The 19,067-nt window shown below is 35.8% G+C and overlaps 1 protein-coding gene across 3 annotated transcripts in view; it reads left to right on the top strand.

Moving 5' to 3' along the window:
* Positions 1–1,058: 1,058 nt before the first annotated feature.
* LOC148190695 (disease resistance protein UNI-like) overlaps positions 1,059–19,067 on the top strand; it is a 30,843-nt gene continuing 12,834 nt past the window's right edge. For all 3 annotated transcript variants that reach the window (XM_088101756.1, XM_088101755.1, XM_088101757.1), the window contains exons 1-4: positions 1,059–1,228; positions 13,716–16,847; positions 17,642–18,218; positions 18,568–18,902. In XM_088101756.1, coding sequence (XP_087957882.1) covers positions 13,716–16,847; positions 17,642–18,218; positions 18,568–18,902 — 4,044 coding nt within the window. In that variant the 5' untranslated portion in view covers positions 1,059–1,228. The remainder of the gene's footprint in view (positions 1,229–13,715; positions 16,848–17,641; positions 18,219–18,567; positions 18,903–19,067) is intronic.

Below are 19,067 nucleotides of genomic sequence, written 5' to 3'. Positions count from 1 at the left end.
TTTGTATCCAATTATCATTTAATTTAGAGTAGATTTTTTTTTTTTCAAACTATTCTTAATTATTATTTACTCTATCTACAAAGATGAATGATTACATTAAGTACACAAACCTTTTTTTTTTTCTACAAATGAGTATATATATATATATATATATATATATATATATATATATATATATTAATGATACTTCAAAATTTCAAAAATCATAAGAAATAATTATAAAAAAATGTCTAATTAAATACATATTTATGTAAATTTTTCATAAAATACTTTTTCGTTTAGTTAAGTACACATTAAAATTTGTTCACTCAAAATTTTGCTCACTCAGACAATGGTTTTAATAGTAGAAGTCTGAGTGAAAAGAGACAGAAGAGATTGTAAAGAAAGGAGAAAAAAAAAAGAGGTAGGGGATGTGATATATTTCTTCATTGTTTAGGAATAAAAAATTTATTTCAAACTAATAAATAAAAAGAAAGAGCTTAGTTTGATATTATTTGAATCAAGATGCATTATTCATCTTTTAATGAATATGATGACACTTAAAGGTGAACTTTCAATTGAGATCCATTACATTTAGGCAAATGGCCTTGTAAAAGACCTAGTTTTGTTTCTCTGTATATGAAGAATATATTGAAGAGTTCTCCTCGACAAAACGTTTCTGAAATTTTCCTTTGTTTTTACCCTCCATTTTTTTTCATTTGGTATTTTAATAATTATGCATATATTATGTGTTGACAGCTTATAAAGTGAATAACACAATCTGCACTTTGAAACATTTTAATAATTTTACTATTTTCAGAAATATTTATTAATTTTAATGATAGTTACTTTTTACAATATGATCTGCCGAATAAGTTTTATTTATTTTTTGTTCTCAAACATTAAAGTGAAAGTTTTATGTAAATATAATTCAGTTATTGGATCTTAATAATAATAACATAAATTTTATAAGAAGATGAAGTCCAAATAAACATGTGGGCCAACAACAGGAAAACGATACTCAGGAAATGTTGTAAAGAAAGGAAGAGATGCTTTTGTTTGTTAGGAGGAATGCGTGTTGAAATGGATTAGTATGAGATTCTAGAGTGTTCAAAGGTTTTACACTTAAAAGAAGCTAAGAGATACAAGTTAGGAATAAGGGGTGTCATTCATTTTAACACTTATTGCAGAGAACATTATCTGTGTCTTTGAAGGTTCGTGGAAGATTGCAGAAAACACATATCTCCAGGTAAACACAAAACACATCCTCCTCTTTTCATCAGTTTCCTTTTTTCTTTCAACTTTTTCTTCCCTGTTTTCATTTGCAATTACAAAGTAATTTTGGATTTGAGCTCCATTTTGGCTGAGAATATCCCATTGATTAGTAGATATTCTCAAAACATTTGTTTTGTCTAAATTTTCCTTAGCAAAAGACATTTGGTAAGATATATTACATCTAAAAGAGCGAATCTATTCATAAATTATTTAAATTTCACTTGTTAATTTAAATGATTAACAAGAGAGTGAGAGATTTAATATTCATACAATACGAATGAATATCACATTGTTTAATATAAGTCAAATTGAAAGACGTTTGAAATAAAAGAATATAAATAGTGCAGAAATTAGTTATGGAGAAATTGGTAAGGATGAATTTCAGGTTGCTTTATTGAGACAACCGAGAAAGAGAGCTTATTTACAGATAGGGTCATTTACGTTTCTTAAACAAAGCATCGTTGGGATGCATATATAGAACAAAAAATAAAACATAATGATTTATGAATAAAGACTATACCATAAAAATTAACTCCATGCATAGACAACAACCCATTCAAGAGCCAATTCCTTTAATCCTAGGTACCTACCACACTCTTTCTGCCAACTTATAAAATTTGATCATAAATTTTAATCATGACCATTTAAAACCAAATTTTGTGACAACTTAAAAATTTTCAAACCCATCTTTGAAGACCAAAGATGCCCAAACTTAGGTTTGGGATTCACAAAAATACATCATATTACCTTGGAATCACGAAGAACGAAAACTATTCATAACAACATCTTGAATCCCATTTGTAGATATTCTTTTGCACTTCTACATTCATCTTCTCCGTTCATGATTTTCCCTTTGTTCTTCCTCGTTCATGAGTTTGTGCCCCACCATTTTCACTATTTGGAAGCGTAGAGGCTTAGGTCGACTTGGGATTTCGGTTGGTGAACTATTGTGTTTTTTGGAGTTGAAGATAGTCAGAAACATAAATGATTGTTTCAGTAGGTTTTTGTAAGAAAAGATGCCAAAAGGAGGGATTTATCTTGTCATTTTTGTTTTATATATATCATTTTTTATATTTGGGTTGGGATTACCCAATTGCCTGAACTGAACAGATATGGTTTGACTCCAGACCAAGCTTCTTCTGGTATCACTGTCTTCATTCTCCTTATGGGACATCTATTTAGAAATAGGTAGCATTGGTTACTGACTCTCCCCAATAACAGTATGGTAAATTTTTCCCTTTCAGCATGCATCTAGTCATATCCAACACGGTCTGATTTCTTCTCTCAGACATGCCATTATGCTGTGGTGTGTAGGGTGCAGTTACTTCATGTTCTATCTGTTCTAAGTATCTTTAGTTTCCACTTAGCCTGTCTTTTCAGCCAGTGAAAAAAATTTAACAAAGAGATTGAACACCTCACTTTTTTCCTTCTCCTATCATATATAGCCAAATCTTCCTGGTGAACTCGTAGGTGACAAAATATCTATTGCCACTGAATAATGGTGTATACAATGATCCACATACGTCAGAGTAGATCACTCCAAGTGGTTGCTGCGATTTGTGTTGGATAATGGTTTTAGAATTCTTCCTTGGTTGTTTCCCTATCACACATCCCTCACAAGTCTTCAAAGGAGAGTAAATTGGTGGCATACCACACACCATTTGCTTGGTACTCCATTGATTCAAACTTTTAAAATTTAGGTGGCCAAATCTATAGTGCCATAGCCAACTCTCTTCCTCAACATTAGTGGCAGTATAAGTGAAGTGGCAGTATTGTAATTTGAGCAAACTTATAGGCCTCGGTTCCTTGAACCGAGGCATAATAAACATATTAATTCGGTCAGAAATTGCCCGAAGCGTATAATCTTTGTATAGGCACCGGTTGGAGGAAGAATCGAGGCAGTAAAAGTAAATTACTTCAGTTAAAGGAACAATCGAGGCAATTTACCCTACCTACCTGCTCTTCTCTCTGCTTCTCTTCTCTGTGCTTCTCTTCTCTCTGCTGCCATCCAAGAAATTCTTCTCTCCCGCTGCCATCCAACCACTGCCTCACCGTCGCGCCTCCCCGCTGCTGCTCCCTCACCGCCGCGGCCTCCCCGTTGCTGCCTCGCCGTCGCGTGGTCAACCACGGCCTCGTCGTCGAGCTCCTTGTCGTCTACCTGCTCTTCTCTCTTCTTCTCTTCTCTGTGCTTCTCTTCTCTCTACTGCCATCCAAGAAATTCTTCTGTCCCGCTGCCATCCAACCACTGCCTCACCGTCGCGCCTCCCCGCTGCTGCTCCCTCACCGCCGCGACCTCCCTGTTGCTGCCTCGCCGTCGTGTGGTTGATAAGAGGGTCAGACCTCCCACAAAAGTTGAGTATAAAGGAATGCAGTATAGACTAGGAAGTGACTCCTAGGTCGTCTCTCAAGGACCAATTTTTGCGGTTCAGTCTCAGATTAAACACGCAGTGGGGGGGTTTTGTGGATATTTTTGGTTGCGGTAAAATAAAATTAAAGTGGACTAGAAATTAGATAAAATAGAATTAAAAACACTGAAATAAGTTTTAATGGTGGTAAAAACTGAACGGTAAAAGACGGTAAAAATGAAACAGTAAATATGCAGAAACGGTAAAATTTAACGATGCAGAAAACAATAAACGGTAAAATAAAAGAGAGTAAAAATAAAAGCACTTGACTGAAAATGAAATTTATCAAAGATTCAATACTTGAAATTAAATTCTTGGACAGTGAAAATAAAAATTATAGTAACACACTACATGCTTCAGAAATTAAAACGCGCACTGTTTAAAAATTGGAAATTCACAGCCTCTGGAAGAGAGGTCGAGTGTTTCCTACACTACTCCTAAACTACTCTAAATTCTTCTCCTAAAATCTAATGAATTTTTCTCTGCTGCCCATTCCATTTTATAGCCAAAACTCATCCTCCCGTGACTTCTCCTTCATTTCAACATTTTGTTTTTGTGTGGCAGCCTGAATTCCTTTCCCGTGACTTGTTTTTGTCTCCCCCGTAGGTTCTAGGTTCTGATTTTCTTCCACTTTTGCCAAAAAAAATAGGATAGGGGCCTCCACTTCTTGTCTTCACTTGCTGCAAATTTCTTGGTTCCTCGTTCCAACCGAGAATACCACTGCTGGATTCCAAACCTCCGTGCTTTCCTCCATGCTTCCACATTCTAGCTCCTTGCTCACGGCTTCTTCTTCTTCAACTAGAATAAGATTGTGGAGCATCTCTTTTACTGGACCAGCTGCTGGATGGTTCTTTTTAGTAGCTACTCCGTCTGCTAGACTGCAACCAAGTTGCTGGAACGCTCTCCTCCTTTGCTGCCAAGCTAAACATCAACGTGCTGCTGCCAAAGAGTTGGACAAACCCGTGAGCTTCCTTTGCTGCTGCACTTCTTCTTTGCTTCCATGATATGCTGCTTCATGGTGCTCATTGGATGTTATCTCTTTTATCAATTGTAAAAACCAAAACCAAAACTTGTGGAGTAGAAGAACACGGAGTCAAAAATCTGCACTCCTAAGCCATAGAGAAAACCGTGAGGTTGCTTCATTTAGGTGCCCCCCTCTTTCCATTTAAAATGATGTTTGGTTGCATTTTGGAGATCATGTAGACGTGACTTTTCAGCAAGCCAAAACCGTGAGAGTGTTTGGTGTGAGCTTCCAGAAAGAATTGAAATGTATTTCTCTCCCCCATATATGCCGTGAACTCCTCTACTTCTCGTGTCCGTAGCCTCCTCATCTCCCAAGCTGTTGGGTTTGTTCAACACCTCCTTCTCCCTTTCTCTTCAAGATCTTCCACTCCATAGAAGCTTTTCCCTTGAACGTGAGCTGCTCCCCCTTCATTGAGAAAAACCGTGAGCTACTTCTTTTATTCCAAAACATGTGCTGGATGCTTGCTAAAATGAAAGTTCCGTGTGCTTTCCATTTTCCAGCCATGATACTTCAGCAAAAGAGTGGTGGTCGTGAGCTTGTTTTCCAAATAAGGTCCAAGACCAAATGCTTATGCGGAGTGGAAGAACATGGTCAAAACAAAAATCTGCACATCTTTTGCATATGTGGGCCATGAAACCACTTTCCTTAATAACATTAATTAAATCAAATTCAGCATTTGCAACTCTGGACGTGGACGTTAGCTTCCAATTTCCAATATGGCCACCTTTTCTTTTATTCCATATCATGCCAAAATGAATTGTCCACCATGGGGCCATGTGTTTCAAAAACCAAAAACTTTGCATTTTATAGTTCCTCCACTTTCACGTAAGCTTTCAAAGTGGTGGCCCCTCTCCATTATGCTTTTTCATGTGTTTAATGTTTTCACAATTTTCCAAGTGCCCTTTGCAATGGCCGTGTGCTTTACCTTCATAATACCAATTCAATTCATTTCATTTTAGAGCCAGACGTGAACTTTGTACAAGTGTGTGGTCCCCCTCTTTGATTCCACTTCAAGTCCATCTACTCTTCTTCATTGCCGTGGCATTTACATAGAGAATGTGCCTTCCTCCAAAATAAAAATCACACTTGTTATCTTTCAAAAGAGCTATAAAACCGTGAACTTCATTTCAATGTGTTCCCCTCCTTGCTTCTTAAAATTCAAGAATTTATGAGATGGTTTGCCCCTTGGTTCCGTAGACACCATACACTTCTTCTAATTTTTTTTTTCAGTCAATCCAAACAAAAAATATTTCATCTCAAGTTTCCACAGATCAACACACAGAATAAATCAAGGCAGTGTAGCTTCTTCCAAGTAAATAACACAGTGTGCAAATGAATTTTCTTCTAAATGTCCTAAAATATTTTCAGAATTTTCCCTGCACTCAATAATGTAAATAATTATTCTCAGATAATTCAAATTAAGTAAAATAAGAATTTCTGATCAAATTAAGCACAATCAGTAAAAATGGGAAAATACTGGACAATTAAGCACAATTCCCTAATTAATTCTAGTACAATAAACTAAGTGTAGTGAAGAAAATAATGATTCATCAGTGGTCAACCACTGCCTCATCGTCGAGCTCCCTGTCGTCACCAACTTTGTCCATTAGGGAGCAACGGAGCCACCAGAATCGCGTCCTCAGCAGAATCGCGCTGGCGCTATCTTCCATGGCAATCTTCACGAAGCTTCGGCATTGGCCTTGCAACCTCCATCTACGCGCCACCATTCATCTTCATTACCAAGCCGCTTCAGATCCGTTCCAGATCCGCTCCAGATCCGCTCCAGATCCACTCCAGATCCGCTCCAGATCCGCTCCACAACGCAACCGCCGCTGCCTCCCCGCTACTGCCTTGCCGTCGCGTGGTGAAGACAGTGTTGCCGCCGCATTGCCGCCATCGTCGCGTGGTCTTCCTGGGTTCTTACTGCATCACCGCGTTGTCTCTGATGGACGAAGATGATGATGGATGAAGGTGGTCTACGGTGGTGTTTTGGGTGGTCCGATGTGAGAAAGACGGTGGTGTTTGGTGGCGTGTGGTGTTTGGCGACGTGTGGTGTTTGGCAGTGTGGGAAAGACGGCGACGTCCTGATGGGGAAACCAGGAAGAGCATACTGCCTCGGTTCCCTTTGAACCGAGTTCTAATTGTATATTGTTTTGCCTCGGTTCACAGCCAAGACATAAAAGTGCAGACCTTTTACCTCGTCTGAATATGCTTCGGGTCAAGAACCGGTGTCTATACGCTAAAATAATCGGTGCCATAACCTCTGACTGCACTAGTGATTGGACAAAACGCGAGTGAAATTTGTTTGGTTGTCTCTTCATCTCGAATGAAGTGATATTTAATGGAAATATATAATAGTTATTGCATTGTTTTTTGTTATTTGATGATGGACTTGATTTTTTGCTATTGTTATTGTCAATTTATTGTCACAATAGATAATAGTTAGTGCATTTTGTGGTTCACCCATTTCTTGAAGTATTCTTTGTAACCATATTTCTTGACTCATGGTTTGAGTAGCTGCTACATACTCTACTTATGTTGTTGATTGTACCACGATTACTTGCTTCTTTGATGCCCAATATATAATATCTGATCCTAGTGAGAAAGCATATCTTGACGCACTCTTTACGTCGTCCATTGATCCTGCCAAATCACTATTTATGTAGCCAATCATCCTTGAGTTAGTCATGGTTTTATACCATATACCAAACTCCTTTGTGCCTTTTAGATATCTTAAAATTATTTTTCCTACTATAACGAGGAAATAGTTCACCAAGCCAAGGTCGATCATTTAAAATGTCTTCATCATGCATTTTTTAAATTCTTTCATCACCTCCATATTGTTTCCTATATAGATAATATAATCGACATATAAAGAGAAAATGAGATGGTACTGACCTTGTGCCTTAATATATAATTATGACTCACTTTTGCTCCTCCTGAATCCTTGATCGATGAAGTATTGATCAATCTTGCTATACCATGCTCGAGGAGTTTGCTTCAGGCTGTATAAGGCTTCTTTAAGTCTTAGTACTTTGCCTTCATTTCCTTTGTTGATAAAACCTTGTGGTTATTCAACATAAATCTCTTCTATGAACACTCCATTTAAAAAAGGCTGATTTGACATCAACTTAATATATGTTTCATCCTTTTTATGCTGCATGATTTATTAAAACTCTAATTGTACACTACTGCAAAAAAGATTTTTGACGTGTGTTATTTTCGACATTCAACATCCAATCCAAATCAGACGTCTAATTGGGAGACATCAATTGGATGTCGGTTCTCCTTCCCCGGACGTCAATTTTGACGTCAGACCCCTCCTAAACTGACATCCTTTTTGTTTTTTTTTTAAAATTAATTTTTTTCTACAATATTACCACACCTGAAATACATAAAATTATTATAGCACCTTATAAAGTTGTATATACTATGAGTTTCAAGCAATGAAAATTGGACACTCACTACCACCACCAAGATTCATCAACTCACAGACAAAACTGCATCATAAGTCAAAATTAATCGGTACAAACGAAATTTAATCGGTGCAAACGAAGTTTAATTGGTAGAAACTAAAGTTAATCAGTGCAAAATAAATTAATTTGAATAAAAGTAATGAAACATACCTTATAACAACAATGACGAATGCGAACGAAGAAAAAACCTAAACAAAAACGCGAAAGAAAGTGAAACTCGCATTATTATTGTTTGGGGTTTAAAAAGGCATTTGACGTCGGCCCTTCTCCAAATCCGAAGTCTAATTACTAAAAAATCCATTTTGGCGCTACTTTTTCCGTATTTTTGCAGCTTATTGACGTGTGAGAAAGGAGATCTAATGTCTAATGTGTATTAGACGTAGGCCCCCTACGTTCCACGTCTAATGTTTGAAAAAATGGCCTTTAAATTCTGATTTTGCAGCTTCTGGTAGAGGATTTGACGTTTGATTTGGGGGGCACTAACGTTTATTTACGGACCTTTTAGACATCTGATTTGGGGGGCCGACGTCTGTTAAGACTTTGGCAAGTGTACCAAATCGTTCTAAGTAATAAAACTGGTAAGACTGGATATCGTTTCCCAAGAGACTCGTGTCACCAAACAATCGTATAATTTCCAACTAATTAGACTAAAGAATGCTTCATAATTTGTGTTTTTGTGCAATTAAAGTAAACATGAAACATAATTTATAAAAGTGATCTTAGATACTCAAACACTTGGAAATGGAAAGATTAGAAATGATATGGAATGGTATTGTTGGGGGTATGATTTCACCTACTTCACTCTTATGTATAGAAAATCACTTCCTCTTCATTAATATGCCAATGTCAATCTACTAAATTACTCAAACCCAATCCCTTGGTAGAGAGAGCCTAGACTTCCTTATTAGGCTCCAATCCCTTGGAAAACCTAACAATTATTTCTGCATTAAGAATTGAGATCTAAGACAACCAAAGGTCCTAGCTCTATCCCTAGATACTGTTTCCTTTAGGTGTTTAATCCAAGTCCAGATTTACCCAACATTTCCCAATATCAAGCAAACCCTAAAATCATGTAATGGGTAGCAATTTCACAACAAGCATTAAGAAAAGGAATTAAACACTAACAATCAATGAAAGAGGCATAAATTTATTCAAAACATAGTATTTTACATAAGATTTCAGTGGCTACATCAATCCCCCAACAATAATGAAACTAGCTCTCCATGAATGGAGAGCTCAAGCTTACAACAATGGTGGAAATGGAAGAAGGAAGAAGACCCAAGGTTGAAGAAGGACTGTTCCCACAGCTCCTAGCTCGCCTCCAAGAGCTCCAATTGAGAGAAATCGTATTTGGGCAGCCAAAGATCCAAACCCCTTCGCGTTTTAGGGTTAAATAGACAATGTCTGCCACATCAGTAAAAATCGTGCCCGGCGCCCTCTCTGTCTCGCGCCCGGCGCCCTTTCTCGCGCCCGGGCGCAAACCTCTCTGGAAAAGTCACGCCCGGGCGCCCCATTTCTCACGCCCGGGCGTGAAACTCTCTAGAAAAGTCAGCGTCCACAGAAAATGGACGAGCGTCCACTTCTCGCTGCCGAGCGTCCACTGAGCGCCTCTGGATGAGCGTCCACTTCTCTGTAGCGAGCGTCCTCTCTAATCGTCATGGACGAGCGTCCTCTTCTCCTGGGCGAGCATCCTCTCTTGCGCACATTGGACGATCGTCCACTTCTCGCTGGCCGAGCGTGCTCTGTAAGCGTCCTGGACGAGCATCCTCTTCTCCTGGGCGAGCGTCCGCTGAGAGTCTTCTCTGAACGAGCGTCCTCTGCACGTCCTCGCTGGACGAGCGTCCTCTCGTGAGTCCACACCGGACGAGCGTCCAATTCTATCTGAGCGACCGTCTTCTCATGCGTGCACATTGGACGAGCGTCCACCTTTCTCTGAGCGAGCGTCCTCGGGCGTCCACACTGGGCGAGCGTTTCTGCATGTGTGCTTGTTCCTTGTGTTTGGTTCAGCCCTACACATTGTTGGAGACTCTTCCAAGCTCATTATTAGCTACAAAATAAGAGATTATTGAAGAAAGTACAACGAAGTAGCCTAAAACATAATTATTCAGAAAACAAGACAAAAGAAGAGGATTAAACATGTTATAAGTTATAAAGGAGTTGATTTTGCTACTAAAATGATACTTAGATAATGGTAAAAATTAGCATTATCAACGTCTAAAGGGGGATTTGACGTTTGATTCGGGGGGGGGGGGACGTGTATGTTGTAAAAAAAATTAATATTGGCGTTTAAAATGATATATTTTCGAACTTTTTTGACGTTTGATCTAGGGGGAAGGCGACGTCTGATTTGAGGGGCTAATGTTTATGTCGTAAAAAAAATTAATATTCGCAAATTTTGGACCTTTTTGACGTCTGATCTGGGGGGATCGACGTTTAAAGCTTATTTGATGTCTGATACTAGAGGAATCGACTTCTATAATGATGTTTTATTTACAAAAATGCCACCGGTCATTTTTTATGTTGGATTTTCATTCGTCAGACGTTAAACGCGTGACGTTAAACACTACTTATGCACTAGTGGTATTTAAGGGAGAAACTAGAGCAAATGTCTCATTGTAGTCGATTCCTTGTTGCTACGAGTAGCCTTTGGCAACTAAACTTGCTTTGTGCTTTTGTATAGTTCCATCATTGACCTTTCTTTTATATATTCATTTTACTCTAATGATGTCTTTTCCACGAGGGCAGTTTACGAGTTCCCAAGTGTTATTCTTCTCAATCCTTTTAATCTCTTCTTTCATAGCCGTGACCAATACTTCTTTCTTTGATGCTTCTTCATAATAGTTAGGCTCAATCATGACCATAATTGCAAGTTTCGTATATATGTCTACCAAATATCTTACTCATCTTGGAGTGGATTCAGGTGAAGAATCTTATTGTTGTGGAGGTGGAGAAAGCGTACCTAAATGTTTTGCCTCTTCTTGAGTTTCTTCTTGAGATTTTTGCACTCGAACTAAAATGTTGCTTTTAACAACTTTTTCTTCTTCCCAATTCTAAGAAGCATTTTCATCAACTTCAATATCTAGTCTAATGATAAGCTTTTTTGCTTATAGGTTGTAGACTCAATAGACTTTTAACTATATCCCAAGAATATTCCTCATATAGTCTTGTCTTCAAGCTTGTGCGTCTTTTGATCAGGAACATGTATGTAGCAGATAGATCCAAACACTCGTGTGCCACTAGAAGATTCTTGATTGGTGAATAAGAGTTTCTCCTGATTATGTTCTTTCGCAAGTTTGCTTGATTATTTTTATTACAAAGATATCTCTTTACGTGACCAAATTTCTTAGAGTATTGACATTTAAGTTTTCCATGATGCCAACAATCCTTTTCCAAGTGACTTGTTTTTTACAGATGCCACATGGAGGATGTTTTCCTTGACAAGTCATAAAGAAACTTTTGGAATTTTCTTTATTTCTAGAAATTTCTCCCCTACTTTTATTTCCTTCATATTTTTTATTTCTAGAAAGAATGTGATTACTAGAAAGAATTGGCAACGCAAATTGACATCTCAATTTTATGCATAAATGATTAAGGAGTTTAAAAGTTTCATGGAAAAATAATTTCAAACGACCAACTTGGGACACATTCCTTAGATTGGAAGTCAAACAACTTGAGACAGGTAACTTTGTGTCTCAAGAGCCGAAGAAATCTTAAGCTTTTCAGATGACAAGTTGCAACCTAGTTTTAACCCTAATGGAACCGAGTACAAAGCTTTCAAATTTAAATGGTAGAGACTGTGCTAACAACTATCGAAGTTTGGTTGGAAGCCGTCATTACTTGACAAGTACAAGGCTGGAAATACTATTAAGAGTTGGAATAGTAAGTCGGTATATAGAGGAGCCGAACTACACACATTGAAAAACACTGAAAAGGATATTGAGGTATGTGCAAGGAACAATGTCACTCGGGTTATACTACACTAGGTCAGACAACTATCGACTAGTAGGATACTCAAACATTGATTGGTGCGAAGATGTAGATGATCAGAAAAGAACATTCGAGGATGTATTCTTTCATGAGAACACAACCTTTAAATGGCTCTCAAAGAAACAACCCGTTGTGACATTTTCTACATGTGAAGTAGAGTATTGCAACATCATTGAGTCTTTGTCATGTAGTATAGCTTAGAAATCTTCTAAGAAAAATGGAGCAAAAACAAGAAAGTGAGACTATAATTTCGAGTAGATAACAAGTCACCTATATAGAGTTGGTAAAGAACCTAGTTAACCATGAGAGAAGCACGTACATTGATGTGAAATTTCATTTCATCTGAGAATAAGTGAAGGAAGGCAACATGGATCCACTCAATTTCATTTCATCTCAGAATACGTGAGAGGGTGCATGTGGGAAGTCGTGATCAAATTGCAAATTTGTTTACAAAGTCATTGGCTATTGTGTTGTTTAATAATTACAAAAACCTGATCGAAATATAGGATGGAAGAAGTATTTAAGTTTATGGGAGAATTTTGTTAGGGTAAACTTAAAAGAGGGGTTATTCAACATATTTTATAGGTAATTAATTTGCTTAGGAGTTTTGTCTGGGAGTTAGCAATTTAATGTATTGGTTAATAGGAATCTTATGTCTACGTAGGAGAGTCTAAGAATTGGAAATGATAAAAAAGAAAATTAGAGTCTATAAATTGTAATGTTTTGTTTACATTGAAATATATCTGAAAAGTGAATAAATTTATTCACATAAAGCTTGTTTTTCTATCAAAAGTATCTCATATTATTTATCATTAGTCTCTTTAGGCTTTAATACACTCCGAGAAAATATAAAATATTTTACCATTTCCAACATCTTCAGATAAACAAATATGACTACATAGTTTATATAATATTTTTTCTCACTAGTTAGGTTATAAAAAAATATAGGGAAAATTCATAAAGAATTCGTATGCTATAGAATATAGAGGAATACTTGAACTTCCAACATAAAGTTCATATTTATAGTTGGATCTACATAGGGACAATGAAGTCGTTGCTTCTCTCTATCCTCCTCCACATTGTGTGGGTTATTTATTCCTACTAGAAGTTCCATTCGCCATCATTGAGATAGCAAGTCACCAACCTCTCTTATCTACAAAGGTTTTCCCCGTCCTTACCAAGTCGAAAACCACCAACATCTTCAATGTTGAGTAGTCCTATGTCGACCTTAACCTCCTTGCCTCCTTCGAGATTTACAATGTTGAGCTCCTCATCATAATTATGTTATGCACGAGTTATATTGCACATTTCGAATGTTACCGTTTGCAAGATTCCAATTGGTACGTAAGGAATCAATGAAGAAAGTATGCTAGATTCATACAGTGGTACTAATATGAATTAACTAATAGCACTACATGTATCCATTAAATGGATTTATACATTATATTTGTTAGGGTTATAAATATTTCACTTTTGTCGATAATGAAAATGTATTATAGTTTTTCTTTAATTTATTGAAAAAATATGATTTTATTATAAATTAAATTTCTTGTAATTAATTTGATTTAGATGGTGAGCGTTGTATCTGATTTGGCAAAGTCAAATCTAGACAAATTGATTAATGCAACAGTAGAACAATCACGTTATATTTGTTGCTTCACATGCATTACTGATGACTTTGAAAAGGAAAGGGAAAATTTGATAGCAGAAAAGGAAACATGGGAAGAGTATGCTAGAGTGGCAACGAGATCAGGTGATAACATACGAAAAGATGTCAAACATTGGCAAAAGCAAGCTATAGAACTTATTGAAGAAGACACCAAAAAGAAAGTGACATGTTTCTTTGGATGGTGTCCTAACTGCAAATGGCAATATAGTAGGGGGAAGGAATTGGAAAGTAAGACAAAGGAGATTAGAAGACTTGTTGAACGCGTTGAACGCAACAACTTGGAAAATGTTGGAATCAGTCGTGATGTTCCTGACATTGAATATCACTCTTCTCAAAACTACATTTCATTGGAAAGTAGAAAGTTGAAATTTGAAGAACTTTTTAATGCCTTGAAAGATGACAACAACTATATGATTGGATTGCAAGGGATGGGGGGCACAGGAAAAACAACATTAGCAATAGAGGTGGGTAAGGAGCTTAAGAAGTCAAAATGTTATAATCAAGTAATTGATACTACAATATCTAATAACCTTGATATAAAAAAGATTCAAGATGATATTGCAGGACCATTAGGACTGTTATTGAAGGATTGTACCGAATCAGAGAGGCCTAAAAAGTTGAAGGATAGATTAACTAATGGTGAAAAAATTCTTCTGATTCTAGATGATGTGTGGGGAGATATCAATTTTGAAGAAATAGGTATTCCATTTAAGGGCAACCATAACAATTGTAGAATTCTTGTGACCACTCGCGATATAAGAATATGCAATAAAATGGAATGTGAGAAGATAATTAAACTTAATATCTTACCTGAGAAAGAGGGATGGATATTGTTCCAAAAGTATGCTGGTTTAAGAGATAATTCCTCTAAAAGCATTCTTGATATAGGTCGCAAAATTTCCAAAGAATGTAAAGGATTGCCAATTGCAATTGCTTTAATTGGTCGTAGTTTAAAGGGTTCACGACTTCGAGAAGAATGGGATGTAGCCTTAAAATCCTTACAAAAGTCCATGCACGTACATGATAATATAGACGAAAGTCTGAGAAACGTTTATAGATGTCTAAAGTATAGTTATGACAATATGAAGGATGAAACAACCAAGAAATTGTTCCTTTTATGTTCTTTGTTTCGAGAAGATGAAGAAATATCTGAAGAACTTTTAGTCAGACTTGCTAAAGGAGCAACTCTCATTGAGAAAATTGATGACGATGACAGTTACGACGAATGTCGTGAGAAAGTTATTGTAGCAAACAATAAACTCATAAATTCATGTTTACTTTTGAATTGTAAATCTGGAAGAGTAAAAATGCATGACTTGGTTCGTGAAATGGCTTTGTGGATAGCTAACGAGAAGATTGTGGCAGTGAATACATCTAAGAAGGATGAAATGAAAAAGGTTGAAAAGGGGAAGGATATTGAATATTTATTATGTAGAGGAGAAATCAATGATTTGTTTTACTCCAAGTTTGATGGATCTAAACTTGTTATTCTTATTGTCTACATGAAGACATGTGATCATGTGGAGGTCCCAAATTCATTCTTTGAAAACATACCAGGGCTTCAAGTTTTGATTTTATCAAATAGCTTTGTACTCTTTGGACCTAGAGCAAGGTTATCATTGCCTCAGTCAATTCAAAGGTTGACCAATATCAAATCTTTATACCTCAAAAGATTCAAATTAGGTGACATCTCGATTATTGGAAACCTACAGGCCCTTGAGACTCTCGAGTTGGTTAGATGTATGATGGATGAATTGCCTAGGGAGATTGGAAAACTGGTGAATCTTAAATTATTGAAGTTGATTTATTGTCGTTTTAAAAGGAGCAATGTATTTGAAGTGATTAGAAGTTGTTCTTCATTGGAAGAGTTGCATTTATTAACCACTAAGTATAATAAAATTTTTAAAGATTGCCATCTACAGCTTCCTAACTATCAAAGGTTTTGTATAGAGCAACAAAGCGTCGGGGAATTTTTTTACCCTGAATGGTTTTTAAGGAATTCCCTGCATGTGGATAACGCTATGGAAATTTTTTCTCAGGAGACATTGAAGAATCTAGTTCAAAAAGCAGAAATTCTTAGATTAAGTGGACCTCTAGGAGTATGGAAAAATCTCATACCTGATATTATTTTTCCTGAAGATGAATCTACGAGTAATCTAATGGAGATTGAATTGGCAGATAATTCACAACTCACATGCCTAATTGACAATAATGATTCTCTTGTGCAAAGTGCCTTATCCAAGTTGGTTATGCTTAAACTTGTAGGAATGGAAAATTTGAAAGAAATATGCAATGGACCCCTTCCCTCTGAACTTCTAAAAGATTTAGAAACAATATATCTATCTAATTGCATACATTTGCAAGGCGCATTGTTTAAGAGCAAGATCTCCCTCTGCAATCTTAAATGCTTGTCTATCTCGCAATGTCCAATGTTGATATCTCTTTTTGAGTGGTCGACGACACAAAGCCTATTGTCGTTGGAGACATTGCGGATAGGTAGTTGTGAACAATTGAAAAGTATAATAAGAGATGAAAACAAATGGAAAGATTCTGGAGAAGAAATAGTTGATACTCACAATAATAACAAGAGTACTATTTCAATATTTCCAAATTTAACCACTCTTCATGTCTCCGAGTGTCACCTGTTACAATTTGTACTTCCGGTGACTCAAAAAATTCCAAAACTTGAAGATACTAGAATAGGCGACTGTGATGGGCTAAAATACTTATTTGGCCGATACCAACATGAGCATGAAGAGGAAGATTTACATCAAGAATTAAAAGACGTCATAATAAAAGATGTTTATCTATGGAACTTGCCTAATTTTGTGGACATTTTTCAAAAATGTGATGAGTCCTTGTGTTCATTAGTGAAGAAGTCAACTTCCAAAGATGAGAGCAAAGGACAAATAGAATCAAAGTCCATAACATATAAGGTTTTACATTGGACCCATAAATATAAAAACAAAGGGAGAACTACCAAAATTCCTTTCGATTCCAAGGATCAATTGCAAGACTCTTCTCTCTCAATGGTAACCTTCTAACTCCTCTTTATCTTACATGTGTTGTATTTTTTATGCTTATATTTTATCTGAACATAAAGGTTTAACATTTTATATAATTATGACTAATCATATAACAATCTCATCTCATCTCAATTAGGTTAACATTATGTTAATATTTTATTTGTGTTTAAAATTGAAAACACTCTTTTAGAAATAAATTTCCTAAACATGATATTATTAAACTTTTGATACGCAACAATAGATAGCTAATGGCTGAAATTTGAAAAATTGAATATTTTATTTATAAAACATTCTGTGGAGGAATTAAACATTTAGTTATTTAATTAACGCAGGTAAGTTATTCGTAATACATTGTTACATGTGTCAAACACAATTTTTATTATTCATGTAAACAGTTAACATGTAATAAAACTAAATTCTTTATTCTTTCAGAATAAAATTATTTAACAATGACGTCAGTTGTTTGAAAATGAGATAAATTTAAAGCACGATATTGTATAATTACGTAGTATTTTACCAAAAATATAAAATATTCATTCGTAAAATGCCACATGTGTTTTCTCTTTTCTCTTGTCTGAAGCATCATTAAAAAACTAATAAGATAATAATTCAATTTTTGAAGATGCATATATATACGATCGAAAAGGATGAGGCCATTATATTTTTTTCGCATGTTTATTAGTAATTAAGTTGACTTCTGAATCTTGTTATTGGAGGAATGAGTTAAGAGAAAAGATAGATTTATTGTATAGTCTGGGTGGGAGCATGAGGCATTTTCTGACTATGGTGAACACTTGCAGGTAAATGAGCCCAATGCAAATGATGTGATTGCACAAAATATGAGTGTGGAACTGAAAAATTTGAATGATACATCCAAGATTCTTTTCACTCTACAAAACGTTACTGAGTTACATATTCAGAGTTGTGAAAAAGTTGAAGTACTATTTTGTGCTTCTGTGCTGGAATGTTTACCATATTTAGGTGCACTTAACATCTATAGATGCAATGAATTAAAACAGATAATTGGTGAGGATGCAAAGAATCAGAGAAAGCCATTTTTCCCAAGGCTGAAAGCACTTATCATAAGAGAATGCAGCAAATTGAAATGCATCTTTCCCGTTTCAACTTCCAAAATGGTAGCCATGTTAGAAGCTCTGTTAATCATGGAAGCAAGTATGCTAGAGGAAGTATTCGAGGGAAACAGTGATGAAAAGGTTGAGATTCCAAATCTGAAAACTGCAGGCTTTGTTGAACTTCCAAGCCTTCGCCAGAAGATTGAATTTCTTACCGTAAAACATTGTTTGGTGAGGAATTGTCCAAAACCGTACATCTCTTCATTCCCTCAAGATCTCAAACATTTTTCATATTCTTTGACAGGTACTATATGCGATTTTTTTACACATTACGCATTGGTTTTTCATTAGTTTTACTAAAGATATCACAAGCTTGGAATAATAAAAAATCATTATTATAATTATTTAAAAAAATATGTAAAAGGTCTAAAATGTTGTTAGTATAGTCATTAACTACAAACGATCTAAATATTGTAGAAATATAACTAATTAATGCAAGAATTTAAACTATTTTTTATTTAAAAGATAACATATATATATATATATATATATATGTTTAGAATTTAACTTTAAAATTATGATTCTTAAGCGCACACATTTTATTTTATTCTTGTTAGTACTTTTTGAATAGGGTGTTACTATCTTTTCTGTAGAATATTTCAAAAATCGGGATCTCCATGAGCAAATAAGTGGAGCTCTTAATAATCTTAAACCCGAAGAGATTGGCAATGAGAATCCAAGGAGAGAAGACTCTGGAATTCGGACTGAAGTTGAAGCAGCATCACGCAGAGGGAGTGAGTTAACTTCATCACAGAACAATGCAAACCAATCTACTCTTGCCAAGATTGATGAAGACAACAAACAACGTGAGGATGTAGTGAAAGAAAGCAAAGAAAGAGTAGAGGAAGAACAACAAATTGTTGTTGGAAAAGCTTCATCAATGCCAATATCACCAACAGATTTTCCTCTAGATAAAACACATTCACCAGTAAGTTTCTTGTTTTAGTTCAATGAGCAATTAAAATACAAAATCCTATCTGATAAACCAACAACATGACACACTAAGAAAATGATACTTCTCGCATAAATTTTTATTCCAATAGTGTAAATACCATTACGCTACGCACATAATGGGTAGATCATAATAGGAAAC

This window comes from Vigna umbellata, chromosome 11, assembly GCF_029865625.1.
Source record: "Vigna umbellata cultivar VRB3 chromosome 11, Vumbellata_1.0, whole genome shotgun sequence".
Taxonomy (NCBI): domain Eukaryota; kingdom Viridiplantae; phylum Streptophyta; class Magnoliopsida; order Fabales; family Fabaceae; genus Vigna; species Vigna umbellata.
Note: the sequence above shows the minus strand (reverse complement) of the source record. Positions and strands in the feature narration are given on the sequence as shown.